This window comes from Ovis aries, chromosome 3 (assembly GCF_016772045.2).
Source record: "Ovis aries strain OAR_USU_Benz2616 breed Rambouillet chromosome 3, ARS-UI_Ramb_v3.0, whole genome shotgun sequence".
Classification (NCBI taxonomy): domain Eukaryota; kingdom Metazoa; phylum Chordata; class Mammalia; order Artiodactyla; family Bovidae; genus Ovis; species Ovis aries.
The window spans coordinates 217,473,732-217,492,460 of NC_056056.1; the positions used below are offsets into that span (position 1 = coordinate 217,473,732).

The 18,729-nt window shown below is 44.8% G+C and overlaps 1 protein-coding gene and 1 long non-coding RNA gene across 12 annotated transcripts in view; one reads left to right on the forward strand and one right to left on the reverse strand.

The window, feature by feature from the left end:
* TNRC6B (trinucleotide repeat containing adaptor 6B) overlaps positions 1 to 12,616 on the forward strand; it is a 261,892-nt gene extending 249,276 nt beyond the window's left edge. For all 11 annotated transcript variants that reach the window (XM_012175680.4, XM_060413567.1, XM_060413565.1 and 8 more), the window contains one exon: positions 188 to 12,616. In XM_012175680.4, coding sequence (XP_012031070.2) covers positions 188 to 575 — 388 coding nt within the window. In that variant the 3' untranslated portion in view covers positions 576 to 12,616. The remainder of the gene's footprint in view (positions 1 to 187) is intronic.
* On the reverse strand, positions 11,943 to 18,701 carry LOC106991094 (uncharacterized). Its single transcript, XR_003588544.3, has 2 exons — positions 18,312 to 18,701; positions 11,943 to 17,193 (listed from the first exon to the last, which is right to left on the reverse strand). It is a non-coding gene; the product is annotated as an uncharacterized LOC106991094 (long non-coding RNA).
* Positions 18,702 to 18,729: the final 28 nt, after the last annotated feature.

The window sequence follows — 18,729 nt, forward strand, 5'->3', positions numbered from 1 at the left end:
TGCTCTAAATCAGTATTTCTCAGTCACCTGGTGGTCTGATTGAAAGACATGCTCCAGTCCTGGGGATGTGGAAGCTGCCAGTGACAGACGCACTCCTTTGAGTAGCGAGGACTCAGGATACTCCGTCTCCATGCCGCTTCAAGACCTTCCTCAGATGCATAGCTTTCTCCCTCCCCTTTTTTTTCAGGTGTGTGTTGGGAAACACTACCATCCTGGCTGAGTTTGCCACCGATGACGAAGTCAGCCGCTTTCTGGCACAAGCTCAGCCCCCTACACCTGCAGCAACCCCGAGTGCGCCCGCCGCGGGCTGGCAGTCCCTGGAGACCGGCCAGACGCAGTCAGATCCCGTCGGACCTGCTCTGAATCTTTTCGGTGGGTCCACAGGGCTCGGGCAGTGGAGCAGCAGTGCTGGTGGCAGCAGCGGGGCCGATCTTGCCGGCGCTTCGTTGTGGGGCCCCCCCAACTACTCTTCTAGCTTGTGGGGAGTCCCAACCGTGGAAGACCCTCATAGGATGGGCAGCCCTGCTCCTTTACTACCTGGTGACCTTCTGGGAGGAGGGTCGGATTCAATCTGAACTTAGAACTTTCAACTCTGACCTCGTGACCTTTTTTGGAACAGCAGCAGCACTAACTTGACCTTTTCGTTTTTTTTTTCAACTTGCAATAAATACATTTTTAAAAGGAAAAAAGAAAACGGAGAGAGAGAAAAAAAAAAAGGTGGGTCATTGACAGACTGTCTGAGCACATAGTTGCCTCCCTTCTAACTTCAGTTTTTTCGTTTGGAATATGAATCCAAAAAGAGAACATATCACTCTTGAAATACTTGAATCATGAACGCCAACCTAGAAAGACAATGTGAAGCAAGTACACATACCATTTAAATTTAAACACACAAAAAAATTAAAAAAATTAGTTTCTAGTTTTTCACTTTTTTCATGTTATATGGAAGTTGTTGCTAAGAAACATATATACTGAAAAAAAAGCTTTTTAACTTTGTTTGCACTGGGTGTGTTTCCGTCCTTAGGTCTACCATGTTTGGGAGGGAGGGGAATTCAAAAGCATTGTTGGGGTGGGGGAGGGAAGACTTGACGGAGCCTCACTTTAAAAACAAAAACATAAAAAACCTAAAAAAAAAAAAAAAAGGAAAAACTTTGTGATTGGCTGGTTGATAAATACCAGTGTGTTCTGGCACATGTAACTGCCCAGGCATGCTCGTTCTGGTGTGTGTGTGCACGTGTGTTCATGTGCATTCGCGTGCATCCTTCTCTCGGTCTCTGTGTGTGTGTTGTGTGCCTGTGTCCTCTCTTCCTCCCCACCCCCGAGTTCTCAGAAAGCTGCATTGCTGACAGTCCGCAGGCTGGCTGGCCGGCCATCTGCTTTTTACTTTTATTTTATTTTGTTTTTTAACTATGAGAACACAGGAGCACGAGCACCTCGGGGATCCGCTGCTGCTGAAGCCACCCCGTTGGGCTGTATTGAGATGAACAGAGTGCTTTTTTAATGACGAAAGCAGGGAGTTCCTTTACATCTACGAAGTAGCCCGAGCGAGTTTTCCATAGCTTTTCTTTTGACCTAGCAGTAGAGTGGAGCACTGCCAAGTCCCCAAAGCCAGGAGAACAGGAGGTACCTCTTGGAGCAACTGTGTGTTTATTTCTGTTTTGGGAAGTAAGTGGCCACTGGGCACATCTGAATATCCATTCAATTTCATGCTGGCCTTTTTGTTAGTCTGAATGGGAACAGATGATAAGACAGTTTTTAGTGCTGTGATGTCTCAAATGCAAAAAAAAAAAAAAACTTATTTCCCCTTTCTAGTGTAATCAGGAATGAGAAATTGGTCGGAAAGTCAGGTAATGCTGAATTTAAAATTTCTCTTGGTTCTCTATTATTTCATGAAAACAAACAAAAAAAAGGTTGTGAGAGCCTCCTGCAAGCATCTGCAGCTCCTCCTCTCTGCTCCCTTCTTGCTGAGCGTTACCTGTGCCAGGCCGCGGCGTGTTACAGCACCGGGCCATCACTGACAGAAACGTTTACTTAACGAATGTTCTTAAACCAGTGTGTACTTCAAGCGTTTCCTTTTGTTTCTCTGTGTTGTGTATTTCCTGTGTATGTGGTTTTGCTTAGGCAGGTATAACTTAGCAAAGACTTTTTAAGTATTGCACCTTTTTTTGGTTTTGACCTCTTTTTTTTTTTTTTCCCTGTAATGTTGCTTTTTTTATTTCGGTATTTAAAGACTTTTTTTTTTAAGCATCAATGTAGTAGTACTCTGGGCCGAATAGGGGGCAACTTTTAATCCACAGTTATCACCAACGTGTATGTACTTATGTTGGAATCAAAATGTATCAAACTGCTTTTTGTGAAGAGTTAGAGCAGACCTGAAGGGGTGGATACCCCTTTATACAAAGCAGATGGCTGGCGGGGGGTGGGGGGGTCGTGTGCCGGTGACGTGCCAGCACATGTGTGGACACCCCAGTCTGCATTATACTGTTTAACATAAAGTGCCGACATTCTGTACCAGCAAATACCTGCCCATTCCAACCCTTGGTGGGAGCAGACCTCTACTGTCCTCCGTAACTTGCTGCTAGTGAGGACAAGGGAGTTTTTCTTTCTTCAGCATCTTTAGTGAAGGATACAACAATGCCTAATAATGCGTTTGACTTATAGCTGTGTCTGTGGGTGGGGGGTGGGGGGGTGGGTGTGTATAGGAAAAGGCGAAAGCTAATTGTTTGCATTTAAGTGGTTTTGTGAGACAAAGAATGGGAATTCTGTAGTCCTCTCGGCTTACTCTGTTGATAAACCTAGCCTTGAAAGAGATTGACACACTTAACTCAAGTGAGCATTGGCTCACTCAAGTCTTTCTGAGCCCTTCGTGGGTAGGTGGTCAGACTTGAGTTCCCAGCGTTGGTTTGGTCCCATTGGATGCCTTGTAGAAAACTAACTGTGCCCTCCGATTCCATCGCCACCACGCCCCTTCCACTTCTGCCCACGCACAAAACGTCTCCTTCCAGCCCCCACCGACCGCTCTCTTCGTGGGGGAGGGCAAAACCCTGCCATGCGTGGTGACCTCCAGCTGAAGAGCAGCTGTGTTCAGATACCCACAGAAGGCTAACTCTGAATGTCCCTGGGCCGGGTGTGTGTCCGGAGGTTCACACGAGCCTGTGGTGACTGTCCACTGCCGCTCTTGGTCCCCTGCCGTGTCCTGCCCTACCCTCCTCTCTTCCTGCCTGTTGGTTCCTTGACCTGCACTATGGGTTAGTTGAGTTCCTTACGATACTACGGTGAAAGCCGGGTGCTAGAGCCCCTCTTGTTTACAAGACATAATGAGGGATTTGAAATATGTAAAAAAAAAAATAAACATGAGAAGCTAAAATGTTCTTCCATCATAAGCTTAAAGGGAAAAAAACTAAAAACTTAAAAAAAGACCAAAAAGTGCGTATATATATACATATAAATATATATTTTAGATGAAGACTAACTCTGGGAGCATTTAACAGTGTTTTTTGTTTTTGTTTTTAACATTTATTTTCCTGCTTTAAAATTTGCAAGCATTCTCAGGAATTCTAGGGTAGGAAGCCAGTTTTTGGAAGATGGTTTATTTAACCGTATCTTATCCTAGATAGACGGCCGTTTCTTTCCTGTTAATAAACTTTTACAAGTTCCTGAAACTTCAGAAAGTTTAAACAATTTTTACTTAAAAAAATGTAAAAAGTAAAGATTCCAAAAGTTATTGTCATACTGGGGATCACACATTTTAAAACACATAGAAAGAAATATTTTTTAAAAATTATCAATTTAGCAGCAACAAGTAAATTGACTATCTTAAAAAATATGGGAGAAGGATTAAACTTTATAAGAGCTCTATCATGGATTCATTTCAAATTATGTATAATTTAATGGGAGAGTGTTTGGTGTATATAAATGGGACTGCCATCACTTTATTTCTTTCCATTTAAGACTGAGCTAAAATCTCCCTGAGGAATTTTTATTTTTATTCAAAGGAACCTTTCTCCCTGTCTCCCCAACTCCAGCAACAAAAGAAAAGAAGAAAGAAACAACAGCTTAAAAAAAATAGTAGCTCTAATCTGTAAAATATTACGGTTGGATTGCTGAGAATCTATGTAAAGAGTTAGGAAATATAGGTTAATAATTTTTGGAACAAATTTTAAATGTAGGCATTACTAGAAGAAAAATATCTATGGACTGTTCTATTAATGAAGAATGTGTGTCTTACCTCCATTGCTATGGGAGGAGGAGAAAATAGTAGAAGAATCTAATAAGGAACAAGTGATTTTACTTTTTTTAGCTCCCAGCTACTGTTATGCTCATTTTAATTGCTGTTTTGAAGATCTGCTGCTTAATTATCCCCATCCCTCAGCCGGAGATGTGGAGTATTTCCTGTCAGTTTTTGGTGATGTTGAATTCTCCTTTTGTATTCCCTCCTGGGGCCAGGGGTTAGAATTCCCAAGCATGACCACAGCTGCTTCTAAACATCTAAGCTTCCCGGTGGGGAAAGAAACTCCAGCTCGACAGGTAAAGGGAGTGGGTGGGGTTGCTGCCTGCAATTTCTCTAAAACCGCTTTAGTGCCTTCGTACACACACTCGGACATCCTGAGCAGGGGGAGCGCGTGTGTATGTGCATGTGGTCTCGTCCCTCCAGACGGTGAGATGCCCACCCGTTACAGAGATCGGAGTGGTTCTGGACGGGCCCCAGAGGCAGTGGGCCAAATGCAGATTCATTCAACAGAAATCAAGGAAATGAAGAGTACGCTTTTATATCTCGATTATGTGGGATGCCAAGGGCCTTCCTGGCCCTGTGCATCAGCTTCTTGAGTGACAGCTGCAGTGACTTGGAACGTCTCTTTGTGTCAAGCCAGTAGGAAGGGGTTCCTATTTTTCTGCTCTTGTCCTTTGTCTCTTCCCTTTCCCGCCAAGCCCCGCTTTCCTTATCGCATTGCTGGAAGCTTTGCTTTACTGGTTGGCAGTGACCTAAGAACAGGATACATTGTGAGGATACAACGGAAGAGAAAAACTTTTCTTTCCACCGTATTCCTTGGCAAGAGCCATCTCTGCTGGGAGGTCAGATGGCTTCAGGACACTTGGAAATGCGATGGAAGCATCTTTTCTTCCACCGCATTCTGGCATGGGTTCAGGGGCTTGCTGGTCACCTCGCATTACACAGATTTACTTTATGAACATTTTGATCATGTACATTTGAGCTTTCCAGTTTTTACCAGGTTCCGGGTGTCCAGCTCTCAAGTATCATGAACTTGGTTTCTGTTGACCACATGAGTGGCCAAAAGGAAGGAAGCACTAGAAGGGGAAGGGAAGTCTTCCATCAGACTGGGGACCTCCCCTGGCAATTGAGATCCAGTGCCATGACCTAATTTTAGGTGTTTAAGAAAAAGTACAGATCTCCGAGTCACTGTGACGAAATGGATGGTCCATGTGGCATCTCAGCTTCCCCAGTCCCCAGCCCTTGATCGTCCTCATTTACAGCATTCACAGGTGTTAACTTAGCGCTGCAAGTTAAAGTTCCAAAGCACAGTCTTTCATCAGTGTCCCCCAGTCAGTCAACATTACGCCTCAGTTGCCATTCAGTCTGTTTTAGCAGCTTGATTTGTGATTGTTATGACTCCTTTTCTAAGAACTTTCCCACCTCTTCTGACATGAATGTAGCATAAATTAGCAATGGGTTCTTCCAAGTTCCTATGTGTTGAATGTGGTGTGTAAGGATATGTAGAAAGAAAAAAAGAGAAATCTGTAAGAATTTGGGAGAGAGCTGTTGTTAATATAGCTAACAGAAGCTAAAATTCCACAGGCTATTAACTAATTACAAGTATTCACTTTCACCACTTTTGTTGGGGGAGGGGGCAGTTTTTGTAAAGTTAACAGCCAGATTCCATATTGACCTCTGATGCTGTGATCATTCTATTTTTTTTCTCTCTACTGCCATCTTGACTCTTTAATAGAATGAAGATGTCTGTGTGCTGAGCAGAACGTTTAGGCCTAGCCTTTTCTCTGCCATGTAAACAGGATGTTTTCAGCAGATTTGGCTATAATAGTCATCTCTCAGATTCGGGAACAATTGAGTCTTTATGCAGAAAAGGTCCCCTTCGCCCCCATCCTCAGAGTTCGAATGCAACATGCAACACTCTAGGTTATTGTTCTGAGTTTGGGTTTTTTCTTTGCTTTTACTTCTCTATTATATCCTTAGGAGTAGAGATCCATTTTTAGCTGGTTTAAAAAAAAAAAAAAAAAAAACACCTTTCTTCCAGTGTTTTGCCATACTTCATGTATATGCATTAACTACACTTGTTAGTGTTACTACAAAGAGAAATCTTGGTTTCCGCCCCCCCGAGTGTACAAATAAGGTTATGTGCGATAGTGCAGATGTAAATAGCCTCGCCCATGTGTATAAATGAACTGTCAATCTCTAGACCTCAGCAGTTAATCAGAAAACGGGCTGCCCTCCCCCTGGGCTGCAGACTGTGCCACAGACTCTCTGCTTTCTTATCCACAAGTACAGGGTATCCACACAGTCTAGAAACAGGCAAGTATATAAGCTGTCATCAAGGTCATCATCAGTCTGTTACAGAACATAGAATATTACCTCTATTTCCAGAGTTAGTGCACACCCTGTGATAAGGCCTGTAGCTTTATGGCCAGTGCCAAAGGTGTGTATATTTTCAGAGATGGTCCCCATTTGTTGATGATGGCATTGTTTTCTTGACCTGAAATTTGACAAAGGAGGTACTGGCGACACAGTCTTTATTTGGAATAATTATCAACTTCAAGAATCTCTGAACACAGTAATAACATAATTAAAATTGAACAATGACCCTGCCTGCTCCAGCAGAGGAAGAGGCCTTGGACACCCACGGGATGGTAAAGGGAACACTGGTGGGAAACAGCTCTACTCCCCACCAACTGGGTCTCCATGCTATCCTCATATATATGGTCACTTGGTCTAGATCTGGAGTAATTCCCAAGTATTTGATCCTTTGAGTGGTTTTTAAACTGGCAATCTCTTGTAATAACCTCCAGCCACCACCAAAATAGCAAAAGCGATAGAAATTGCCAGTTTGCCTCACAGAGTTTAAATAGTTTCCTCTTCAGCTAGCTGGGCATCTGAATTTGTTTTTAACAACTCTGCATGCCAGGAAAAATGGTACTGCCCTGAGCAAAAAGTCTCTGCAAAATTCAGCTGTTGTTTCTTCTTTGTAACAAATGCTTGACTTGTTCACAGAAGGAGAAAGGTCAAAAAGAGGCAAGTGTTCTGTCTTAAATTGAAAAGAAATAGTGTTTCCCTAAAGTACTTTGTGCCTCCATTTCATTTTCAAACTATAAATCATTGCTTGGAAAGTAAATTCCCAATTGGAATCGATCCCTTTTGAGCCAATATTACAAGCTGGGATTGTGTCTTTTTTTTTTTCCCTCAAAAAGTGGAATTCCTTCACTGCTGCTGGTGAGCAGCTAAAGAGTAACTGTGGAGTGGCTTCTAGTGTGATTGTGGAGCCGAGTGCCTGCCTTCCCTTTCAGCCCCCCACTTCCCTGGACCTCTTACTGCATCTGGAGGGCCTCCTCCTTGGGCTCCCAAAAGGCATGCACAATCCTGGGTGGGCAGGGGCAGCTGGCTCGTGGGAGGTGATGGGAGGCAAGCCGCCACTTCGCTGCAGGACCAGCCTGACAGCTGAGCTTTAAAGAGAGGAAGACAGTGTATCTTGGGTGTGTCCACCAAAAATGCAAAAGGTGGATAGGGTATTTATATAAAACAGCAAAAAAAACCTTTGGAACCCTTAAAGAAATCACATACCTTTTAAAGGTAGTAGTTTTCACCAAGTGATGCATTCAGCATGGCACGTCTCGCCAGAAATCTTGGGCTGAGTTAAAAGATAATGTGTTTAAAACACCACCTCCTTTTAAAATTTTGTCCAAGGAGTTAATTTCCTAAGTGTAGTATTTCTGAATGTGCCTTTGTGAGTTCAGAGACCGTCTGTTTTAGGAAGAACCTACCCATTGGGATAAAACAGACGGTCCCCTTAGTCTGTAGGAAAGTCAGCATTTCTCTGGGCCACCGCCATGGCGGCCGAGGGTCTTCAGTAGCATCAGTGTTGCACACTGCAGAGTCATGGGGAAGGAGTTCGGGGACTTGGGACAGGGAACGAGGAGGTGATGGTGCACAGATGACGGACACCGGGTTGGTCCAGGAGTGCCAGTTGAACGTGTCTCTCAGCATGGCCTAGTCTCCGTGTATATGTGCGTGCGTGGCTGTGGCTGTCTTAGTTTTCGTTTTCCTGTAAGCACTGGAGAATTGCAGTCTGGTGACACGGATTCGTGGCACATCTGTGCACGTCGAGCAGGCATGTTCTCGCTCCTGCCGTGCACAGTGCAGGCAGCGCATGGCCACCCTTTTAGTCTGTGTCCTGAGAAGGCAATTCTTTTCCCAAATGGAAGTCACATAATGTTGCTGTTTGTGCGAACAGGGTATATTACACACAAAGGAAAGGTTTTGAAAGGATGAGTTGGACATGTTTGAGAAAGAAAAGTGAAAAATCAGAAACCGTGTTTTATTTCTTCAGAACCATTGTAGTTCAACATTAGAAATCCACAGCGTCTCCTTTGTTTCACGTTTGTTTTAAACAATTCCGCCTCTTCTCCCCACTCCCTCCTAAAGAGATATCAAGTGAATGCTAAGGGCCATTTCCATAATTCCTCAGAACTCCCCAAAGGGGAAAGCAATCCCTCGCAAGATTCCTCCAGCTTCATTCAGGAAGACCCGGGGCGATGCTTCTGCACTAGCTCCGTCCTCTCTCATGGCCTTGAAATGTATTATTATGCAAATGTGAATTTTGATACTGAATTTAAGAAGAGGTTGTTGGATTTTTTTTTCTTTTCAAAAAAAAGAAAGGGGTCCCATATGTGGTCATCATTGCTTCTTTATTTTGTAACGTGAATTGTAACTATGCATTCTGCAAAGGGGGGCGTGGGGTGGGGGAGAGGGCAGAAAGGGGACGGACGTAGCTTTGCATCCTTGTTCTACGGTTTCTGTGTCCATGGTGTGACCCCTCTGCTGGCAGGGAAGGGGAGTGAGAGCGAGAAGCCAAGCCCTGAGGTCCGCACAGTGAGGTATACAGGGCCCTGTGAGCCTCGGCCCAGCACTTCCTGGGGTTGGGGGTTGGGGGGCGCCATTCCTACCAACCAGCGTGGCCCAGGATCTCCATCCTAGCTGTGCAGTGTTAGTTAGCCTGGTGCAGCATGAGGCCCCCGAAGGCCCCTCCACCCTGCCCCACTGCTCTTTTCTCTGGAGAAAAAGTTCTCACCCTTTGCTGAATTCAGAACCCTTGCAAGCTCAGGAAACCATGCCTCACTCGTGCTGACCTTAATCTTTATGTCAATTTCAGAAACCACCTCCTCGCTCTGTTTTAATTTTTCTTCTTTGATGTTTTTAAGTGAATTTAATTGTAAGGAAACTCTCTGGAGAAGAGGACGGTTGCGTGACAGGCCAATGGGGCTTCTCTTTCCCAACCCCTCCCGCTCCGCCACACTGACATCTCTGCCGCCCTGCAGTCACTATGCTGTGTGTAGCTGGTGAGCAGGGAGGTGTTTGAAAGCCTGCAGCCTCCTATTTGTCCTGACAGCATCCCTCCGTTGATCTTGCCTGCAGTGAGTAGTGGCCTCTGCATTGCTCTGGTCTAGACATTTTTGGCAACACACAGTGTCCTAATAAAGCAAGAAACAGTGTTTCCATGCAGCTTTTGCTGTTGACATTCACAGTACTGTAACAAGTAACAGACTTGACCAGTCTCCTCGTGCCCCTGCGAGCCTGCACAGGCACGGTCTTATCAGGGTTCCAATCTATTAGATTGCCTTTAGACAAAAAAGCAAAACAAAACACAAAAAACAGAATTCTGAGTTTCAGCTAACACAAAACAATACCTCCAGGTCCACTTCCCCTGCAGTGTAGACCTTTTAACTCCCCTTCTTTTCTGTCCATCAATGAGTTATCCTTGGACAAATACGAACTTGTAAATAGCAGGATAACTTTTACAATGTTTTCTTTGCTGTGAAAATAACCCCAAAATATGATGTTTTCCACATTTTTTTTAAAGCCATAGGAAGTTTCAGCTCTTTTTCTTTCACATTTAAGAAGAGCAGAACAGGTCAGGGGAGTGGACTTGAGTTTGTGGGATGGCATTCTCTCTATCACCTTCCACACACAGTGATAGCAGACCAGTGTTTAAACCCTGTTTGAAATAGAGGCCATCCATTTCAGCTCTAGGTCCAGGGTGGGGAGTGTCTGGATTGCTCTCTTCTGGAATCTGTCACCTCCAGGGACTCCAGAACGTTTTCTCCATGAGACCTTGAGCTCTCAACCTTCCTTGGTTCACACACAAACACACTTTGAGTAACTGTAGATCATAAAGCGAGTCAGTCCCTGGCATTTCAGTTCTGTGCTGTAGAATTCATAGCCTTGTCACTGATGCTCTGGAAATGAGTTGATTTCTTATTTGGAAGGAAACTCCTCCGAGACGTGCGGACAGCCTTCCTGAAAGGCGCTCGCACCCTCAGATTGTTCTCTCTCCACGAGGCTTGAAGCTGACATTAGGTGGAGGGAAACAAGTTTAAACAAGTGCTGCTTTTAAGGATCTGTCTGCTACTGTGTTCCTAGATTTGGCCGCTCACGAGGCAGGATCAGAATAGATCATTAGAGATAGCTTCTTCACAGCCTCCCTAGCTCCCCCCATCTAAACGTAAACCCTGTATCTGTCAAGAAGCCTGTTGTAGGTTGGGCTCCCTGATCTTTGTCTAGTGACGACTTCCTTTGAGGGGAAGAAACTTGATAATAAATGCACACACATTCACCACCCACCTTCTGATTTGGGCGCTGTCAACTTGCAGATTTTATTTCTCTGTGATGGCCCTTTTTCTATCCATTTCTTCCTCTGGTCCCTCCTGAGGTTTTCCTGCCCTTATGTCCCAAGGGGGCGCTCCCGAAGGGCTCTGCTGATCTCTGCACTTCTATCCTGGGACACATCCCCCACCACCCTTTGCACACACACCAGTGACCAAAGTGTGTCCAGTGATCTCACAGAAGATATCAAAAATGGTGCATGCACCGTGAATGTGCTCACAGAGACACGTGCACAAGATTCTGCACCCTTGGCCTTAACCTCAGTATGACTTTAGGTGCAGGAACATTTTTAACAGGTTCAAAAAAAAAAAATTTCTGGGAGGGAAAAAAGCAACAGCTCAACTGTGCCCACTCCTAAGTCTCCCATTATTTGCTTACGACTTACTCTGCCCACCCCACGCCCTCCCTGTTTTGAGTAACTAAAATCAGACAAAGAGAAGCAACCTGAGGAGAGGTTTCTGGACTATTTTATCTTTCTCCATATGGATGGAGAGATATATGCTGCTTTTGGGTTCCATAATCCTAGGGGGCTATGTTTACATAGTAAAATACATCCTACCAAATCAGGAAACTGAAGAATGGGAATCTCTGCAGTGAGAATTAGGTCACTGATGGTGAACCAGAGAAGTGAAGGCCTGGGGTGGGGGTAGAGGAGAGGTGGGGAAGCACCACCTGGTGGCGCGGGCAGCGCTGCCCCTCAGTGCCCCCTCCTCCCACGTGTCTCCCCTTGCCCCCTCTCACAGACAGTGCAGAGGAGGGCATCAGAAAAAGGCTGGATCTTTTAAAGGCAGCTTTCCAACTTTGCACACAAACAGGTAACAGGAAGGTACAGCAAAAACCCTCTCATCTGAAACACTGTCCACAGAAACAAAACCTGTAAACGTGACTAAATGGCTGCACAATTTTGATGCTCTCTGCAAGTTACCTAGAAGTGTTTTGTTTTTTTCTTATACTTGAAGTAGCTTTTACAATATTATTTTGATGACTTTCTTTTCTCTCTTCTAGTGGGCAATAGAGAAAGTGGATATTGGGATTTAAGGAAGTTTGAGGGGAGAAAAGGGAGGATATGGCATTGTCTTTTTTTTTTTCCTTAAATACAGAGGTTTAATCAGACTCCCATATGTTGAAATTGCTCCTCATATGACTGGTTTTACATGGACACAGAAACTAGGCACTTTAGAGGTGCACTTGCATGGCAGGCTGGGCCCCCCTTTTCTATATTTTATTTTACTTTTTTAGTATAGTGGTACTTAAAATCACTGGTTCACTTAAAAAACAAACAATAAAATGTTAAACTCTACTAATGTACAAATAAGCTGAAAAGTTGCATTTTATGTGTATTTTTTGCCATAGCAGGTACTGTATTTCTCATGCTGGATTTCAAAAAAAAAAAAGTCAAAAACAAAAAAAACTAAAGGGTGGTCTTTTATTGGATTGTGACAGGTTGAGTAATAAGGAATTAAGTCGTCGTCATTTCATTAAAACTGAGAGATGATGTAATGCATATATAAGAGTTTTCTGAAGGGTTTTTTTTTTTGGGCTTTTAAACAGCTTATTTTTGTTTTTGTTTAGTTTTTTATTTTATTTTGGAAAGATATGATTGTATTATGTGCAACTCAGTTGCTTACATTATAACTACAAAATATTTTTGGGTTCCTGGAAAAAAAAAAAGAAAAAAGACTAATAAATGTGTTTGGCTGCTAAGCATTTATTGTGGTTTCCTGTTTTCTTCTGCCCATTTAATTTGCTCATGTGTTGAATATTTATATTTTTTTCCACTGTTCTCTATCACCCTAGTCCACACACAAAAGCTAACTGACATTCAGCAGCTGAACAGGACCTCCACTTGGTCTGTCTCGCCTTGTTGTGGTTTGTGTTGCCAGGGTTCTCAGGTTGACCAGTCGGTGGTGGGCTCAGGCTCCTTGCCACCTGCTGCGCTGCTGGGTTTAGACAGTCTGAGAGAAATTCGGTCTGCTGCCTTTTTGTTGCCTCGTTTTCGCCCCATGTGCCTTTGGGAGGGAGGACACTTGAGGGGAGCTGAAGGAAGGACAAGGCGTGCTTGGGGCTCTGCCGCAGCCTGGGAAGGTACCCGTGTGCCACCTCTAAACAGGAAGCCACCTTGCCTGCACCTTCGCCCTGCTTGCCACGCTCACCACTGAGGGATGGGAGAGCCTTATGCTAAAGGCCAGCTTGTTCCCATCTGAACAGTCTCTTATTTATTGTTCACTGCTGGAGACTTGTTAGACCTGTGATCGTGCAATACCGCTAGAACAGCAAAGGGGAAGAATGGAAGGAAATGAATACACTGTCTCATTCCCAGGTGGTGGTGTGTCTGATTGACTTCTCAGAATGCTGAGTGAAACAGATAGTACTATCGCAAAGCCTGTTTCATGAGGAAACGGCAACTCGGCAGAATTCAGTCAGCTCGAACTAGGTAGCACTGACTGATTGCTTCCTATTAGCTGGGCACTGCCCTGAGGACACCATGTGACTTCACCATTTAATCGAAACCTGTCTCAGTCACCATACTAGCGAACCAAGGCTGGATTCCAAAATTACCACGCCAAAATGCCTCGGCTTCCAGACACCTGGAATTCTGAAAAGGTGGTTGGTCTTAAGCGAGTCTGCTGTACAAAGGGGTAGGTCATATAGCACTCAATTCTTACCATAAAATATGTAAACACCCAGAAATGTGAGGGGAGGAGAGGTGAGCTAGATGTCAGAAACACCTTGCGGGCCTGCTTGTGCCAAAAAAGTATTGTTTTTGTGGAACTGAGGTGGTCATTGCGAAACCTATGAAGACCTTTATCACTAACGACTTTATTTTAAATTTTGGTTATTTTTAAAACGCATAAATTGCTAAGTGTGGGGGTGGGTTGTAGAATTGAAGATGGCTGTCAAGACTTTAGCCTCTGACTTGGCCCTCCTCACTGCTCTGAGTTCTGCTGTCACCTTAGGTGACTTTAGCATCCTCTTGGGAAATCCATCCTAATGCCCAGGTTTCTGCACTCCCCCAGTCACTCTGGCCACACGCTCCCCTTGTTGTTTACTCCATGAGTTGTGTCCAACTCTTGATGAACCCATGGACTGCAGCCCCCCAGGCTTCTCTGTCCATGGCATTTCCCGCAAGAACACTGCAGTGGGTTGCCATTCCTTTCAAGGGGTCTTCCTGACTCAGACCGAACCCAGGTCTCCTGCATTGGCAGGTGGGTTCTTTACCACTGAGCCACCTGGGAAGCCCCCTGCTCACCCCCAAATTGCTCCCCTCCTGAGTCACTGATTTCAGCATCTTTGACCTTGACCTCCTGTCTTCCCAACTGGTCCGGGCTGCTCTTTGGCTTTGTTTGGCCTCATCAATCATTCCAGGATGCTGGCCTATTTACTTCCTTCAAGTCCATCAGCCCTTTTCCCACATCCTTCTTAAACCAGTTTAAATACAATAGCCTATATTTTTACTAATAAGGGTGCTAAAATTCCTACTTTGGAAAAACCCTATTTTCTGTTTTCTACCAGCAACCAAAAGCATCTCTTGGGGGGGGAAAAAATCACTGCAGAGCAAACAAGGACTCCTGTCAACCTACCGTAGCCAACCAGCAATGAGACCCTGACCTGTGTCCACTTGATGTGTGGAGAAGATCAGAGGTATTGGAAGAATTTCTCACAAATTCCTGCTTCCAAACTAAATCAGAGAGGTGCTCCCGTCAAGTGTTTGTTCCACCAGTGCTTGAGATCCTTTCCTCACCCCTACCTTGGCTTTTTCTTTTTTTTTAACCATTAAAAAAAAAAAAAAAACTTTGTTTTATATTGAAGTGTAGCTGATCAACAATGTTGTGACAGTTCCAGGTGAACAGCGAAGGGACTTTGCCATACATACACATGTGCCCATTCTCCCCTTCCCATCCAGGCTGCCTCCTTGGCTACTTTTAACTCTATATTCTCCATTCTGTATTCACATAATCAGCTGTCACCCCCATCCCTACCCTAAGCTACTCGATGCTGTTTTCTTCACAAAATTTAAGCACTTTCTAAATGTTCTCGTTTATACTTTATTACACATCTCCTTCACTGGAATGTAAGCACCAAAACAAAGGGCAGAGTTCTTTGCTGTGGTGTTCTCCAGCTTGAGCATCTAAAACCCCGATGGCTTTAGTTACCATCTGTGTGCTAAAGACTTCTAAATTTATATTTCCAACCCTTACTATCGGGGTCCAGACTTGTGTATATATAATTGTCTACTCATCATTTTGAGACACCTGGGTATATTAATGGCTTTGCAAACTTGGTAAACCCAAAAGAAAAGTCCTGCCTGCTTGGCCCTTCTCCCACCCCAGGATGAATGGCACTGCTACCCTTTCAACAACAAAACCTAGAAACCTAGGAGCATCACTGAGTCCACTCCCTTCCTTACTCTCCATAACTAACCCATCTCTTCCTTTCCTTCATTTCCTCTGCTGATTACTTCCTGTGCCCAAGCTAGATCACCTACATCTAGGTCTCACCTACTCCACTGCATTAGCCTGTTTCTCACACGGCATTCACTCCAGGTCCCTGCCCCCAATCCATTCTACACATAACAGCTGAGATGATGTTTTTCAACACATAAATCTAATGAAGTCATTCTCCAGCCTAAAACCTTTTAGTGGTTTTCCATTGCTGAGAAGAAAATCTCAGATATCCTTCTTTCCTACAAGGTTCCCATGTTTGTCTTCCATCTACTCCTCTAAAGGTATCTCCCTCCCTCTCTTTCCACTCTTGTCCTCTCCGCTCAAGCCTCCTCAGCCGACCACTGTATCCCAGTGCCTAGTACAATGCTTGGCACACACTAGGCACCACTGAAATGAATGATCCTCATGAGTAACAATTTAAGAAACTAGGTATTTTAAAAGCTTGAAATAAAAGGATAGATGTAAAATTCCCAATTATAGAGATCCTGCTTTAGATATAGTGACAACCAGCTGCAAGTGTCTAGCTGTCCTTTGAAGATTAAGAACCAAAATTCTGAAGAAACCCGTGGGCTCAGAAGGTAAGACTTGCAGACATGTGAACAGTTTCCAAGGGGAGGAAATATGGGTGAAATCTTGAGGAAATTCCCACCGCTTCCTTTTTCAGAAGTGAGAGAAGGTTGGATCATCAGAGAAAGAGCAGTCAGAGAGGAATCAGTACAGTTTAGTTTTCAAAACAGGAGGGAGGGGTTGTCTAAAAGGTTAACTATTTCAATCAGCCACAGGGGATGACTTAATACAGGAAAATGGAAAACTTTGACTCAGAAATCAAAATGATTTAAAGATGTACATTGGGAAGCTTGTTCCCAGTTCTTACGTGGCCTACCCTGTTCCATGCATGTCCAACCCCACCCCCACATCGACTTTATTAGTGATTTTCTATGCGAATAGGCAAACATTATGGCAAAAGGCCTTTTCATTTCTTTATTAGAGAAGAGACTGATGATCAATGAAGGTAGCTGAGAGAATATGAGCGAGCAGAAGCTGCATCAGTACTAAGGAGTCAAGTGGGGAGGACAGTAAATGTGTTGAATACAGGAGCCCCAGACACTGAGCCAGGTAGGAAGTCAGAATCTGTATCACCTGCCTTTGCTCCTCACTGTACACCTGGGGATTATGAGCGTATTTTACAGGTAAGAAGACCCAAGTGCCAAAAGATTATCACTCAAGTCACAGAGCTAGTAACTGGGCAGTTCTGGAACGATGGGTGAAGAGGCAGCCAGTAAGAGAGATTTTCATAAAAGAGCAAGTGAAGATGATTCTGTAGTGGAAGAGATCTGTGCATTTCACACACACACAAAAGGGAGGCACAACTGGAGAGATTCAAGATAAAATAACTGAAAGAGCAAGATCCTTTCCTGAATGAAGACAGAGGCTGGAAACAGAAACTCTTCTAGGAGGAGGCAACAGCAGAGTGAAGCAGAGCTGGTGAAGCTGGACAACCGGGGAGACTGAGGTTGGCAGGAGGCACCATGGAAGGCGAGGGCAGTAAACTCAGCAGAGCCCAGCAGCAACAGCCCTGATGCACTCCACAAAGAGTGGGCAGTTGCAGGGAGTGGTCTTCATCTCTCCAGAACTGTCCTCACCCCCAGAAACCAATCCTCCGCAGCTCCAGTGGGGAGGTAGGTGAAGAAGATGTGGGTGATAAGCCCAGGTGAGTGATGGGCTTCTCCATGGCCAAGGCATTCCAGGATGGGTGTTGCGGCCCACTCTGACAATTCCGAAGCCCAGGTGGAGACATGGAGGATCTACTGCATGAAGACACTGAAGGAACGGGAGAGACTGGGGGAAGAGGAAGGGCGATGTCAGGATCTAACTTGGATCTTGGTAACTGTGGGCCTTGTTTTCCCTATGTGGGCTAGGCGCCTCTGGACAGCATTCATTCACCCAGCAAACACTCACTGAGCACCTATGCTATGTAAGGTCCTGTGCTGGATCCACCTGCCAGGGACACCGGGGACCAAGGCAGGCATGATCCCCGCCCACACCAAGTTTGCCATCAATGGAAAAGGCCAACAGCACTGAACTCTGGTGAGAGTTATGAGAGAGGCCTATATGAAATCTGAGGTGGGACGGGAGAACACTACAAGGGTGGTCCATCCATTTTTTAGTGAATCATGAAAAAAAAAAAGCAGAAATGGAAAGGTGACAAGAAGTTATTGTCAAAGATGAGATCTTACAAATCTTGAGATTTAATCAGAACTTTCAATATCCCTTAAGTCTTACAGTTACTGGGAAAAGGGCCACCTCAACCAACAAGCTGAAACTTCAAAATGGACATCCCCTTATAGTGAGACACTCAAAAAAAGGTAATTTCAAAGCAATATAGTAGCTGCTACTGTAGCACAAAGGGAAGAAAACATTTGAATCTGGTAAGAACTGAGAGCCTGGAGCCACATGAGCTATCTCAAGACGGTCAATCTCCTCATGCCTTCACTTTGTCACCTGAAAAATGGGGATCAGAATAATGGCAGGCATTTACTGAGCACTTACGCCGCACTGGAGAGTAGTGTATTGTATTATTTAACAATACCTGAACAATTCAGGGCCCTCACATGGATTTAATGAGATTACTTGTGTAAAGCACTCAGGTCAGTGCCTGATACCTAGTGAAAGTGAAGTGTTAGTCCCTCAGTACCCTCGGACTCTTTGCGACACCATGGACTGTAGCCCACCAGGCTCCCTCTGTCCATGCAATTCTCCAGGCAAGAATACTGGACTGGGGTAGCCATTCCCTTTTTCAGGGGATCTTCCCCACCAAGGGATCGAACCCGGTCTCCTGCATCGCAAGCAGATTCTTTACCGTCTGAGCCACCGGTGAGACCACCATAAACATTAGTGGGTTTATTATTAGTGGCCAACCAGAGGGAAGAGTGGGTTCATCGGTGACATTTTCTGACCTTGAGTAAGATGTAGTGGGAAAGACGTGTCCCAGGGCGGAGAACTCAATGCCGATTTCCCCTGTCTTGTACTTGTCTCAGAACCGTGCTGGGGGCCCGGCAGGCGGCAGGAGGGGAGGGGAGGAGACAAAAATAATAGCAAAAAAACAGTGCTTTCCAAATGTCTTGGACATCAATTTGATGTCCTCAGAGCAATCCTAAAGGCGGGTCTTAATGTACCTTTTTTCGGATGAGAAAACTGAACGCAGAGCTGCGGAGGTAACTTGTGAAGCACTGACCACGTTTCTCGTAAAACCAAGAGAAACGCTTTAACCCTCAGCAGCGAAGAGCCTAAAATCTGCAGCCCTGAAGGCTCTGGTCTCCCGGAAACCCCAGGGGTGGAACCAAGTGGAAGAAGTCCCGCCCACAGACTTCCGCT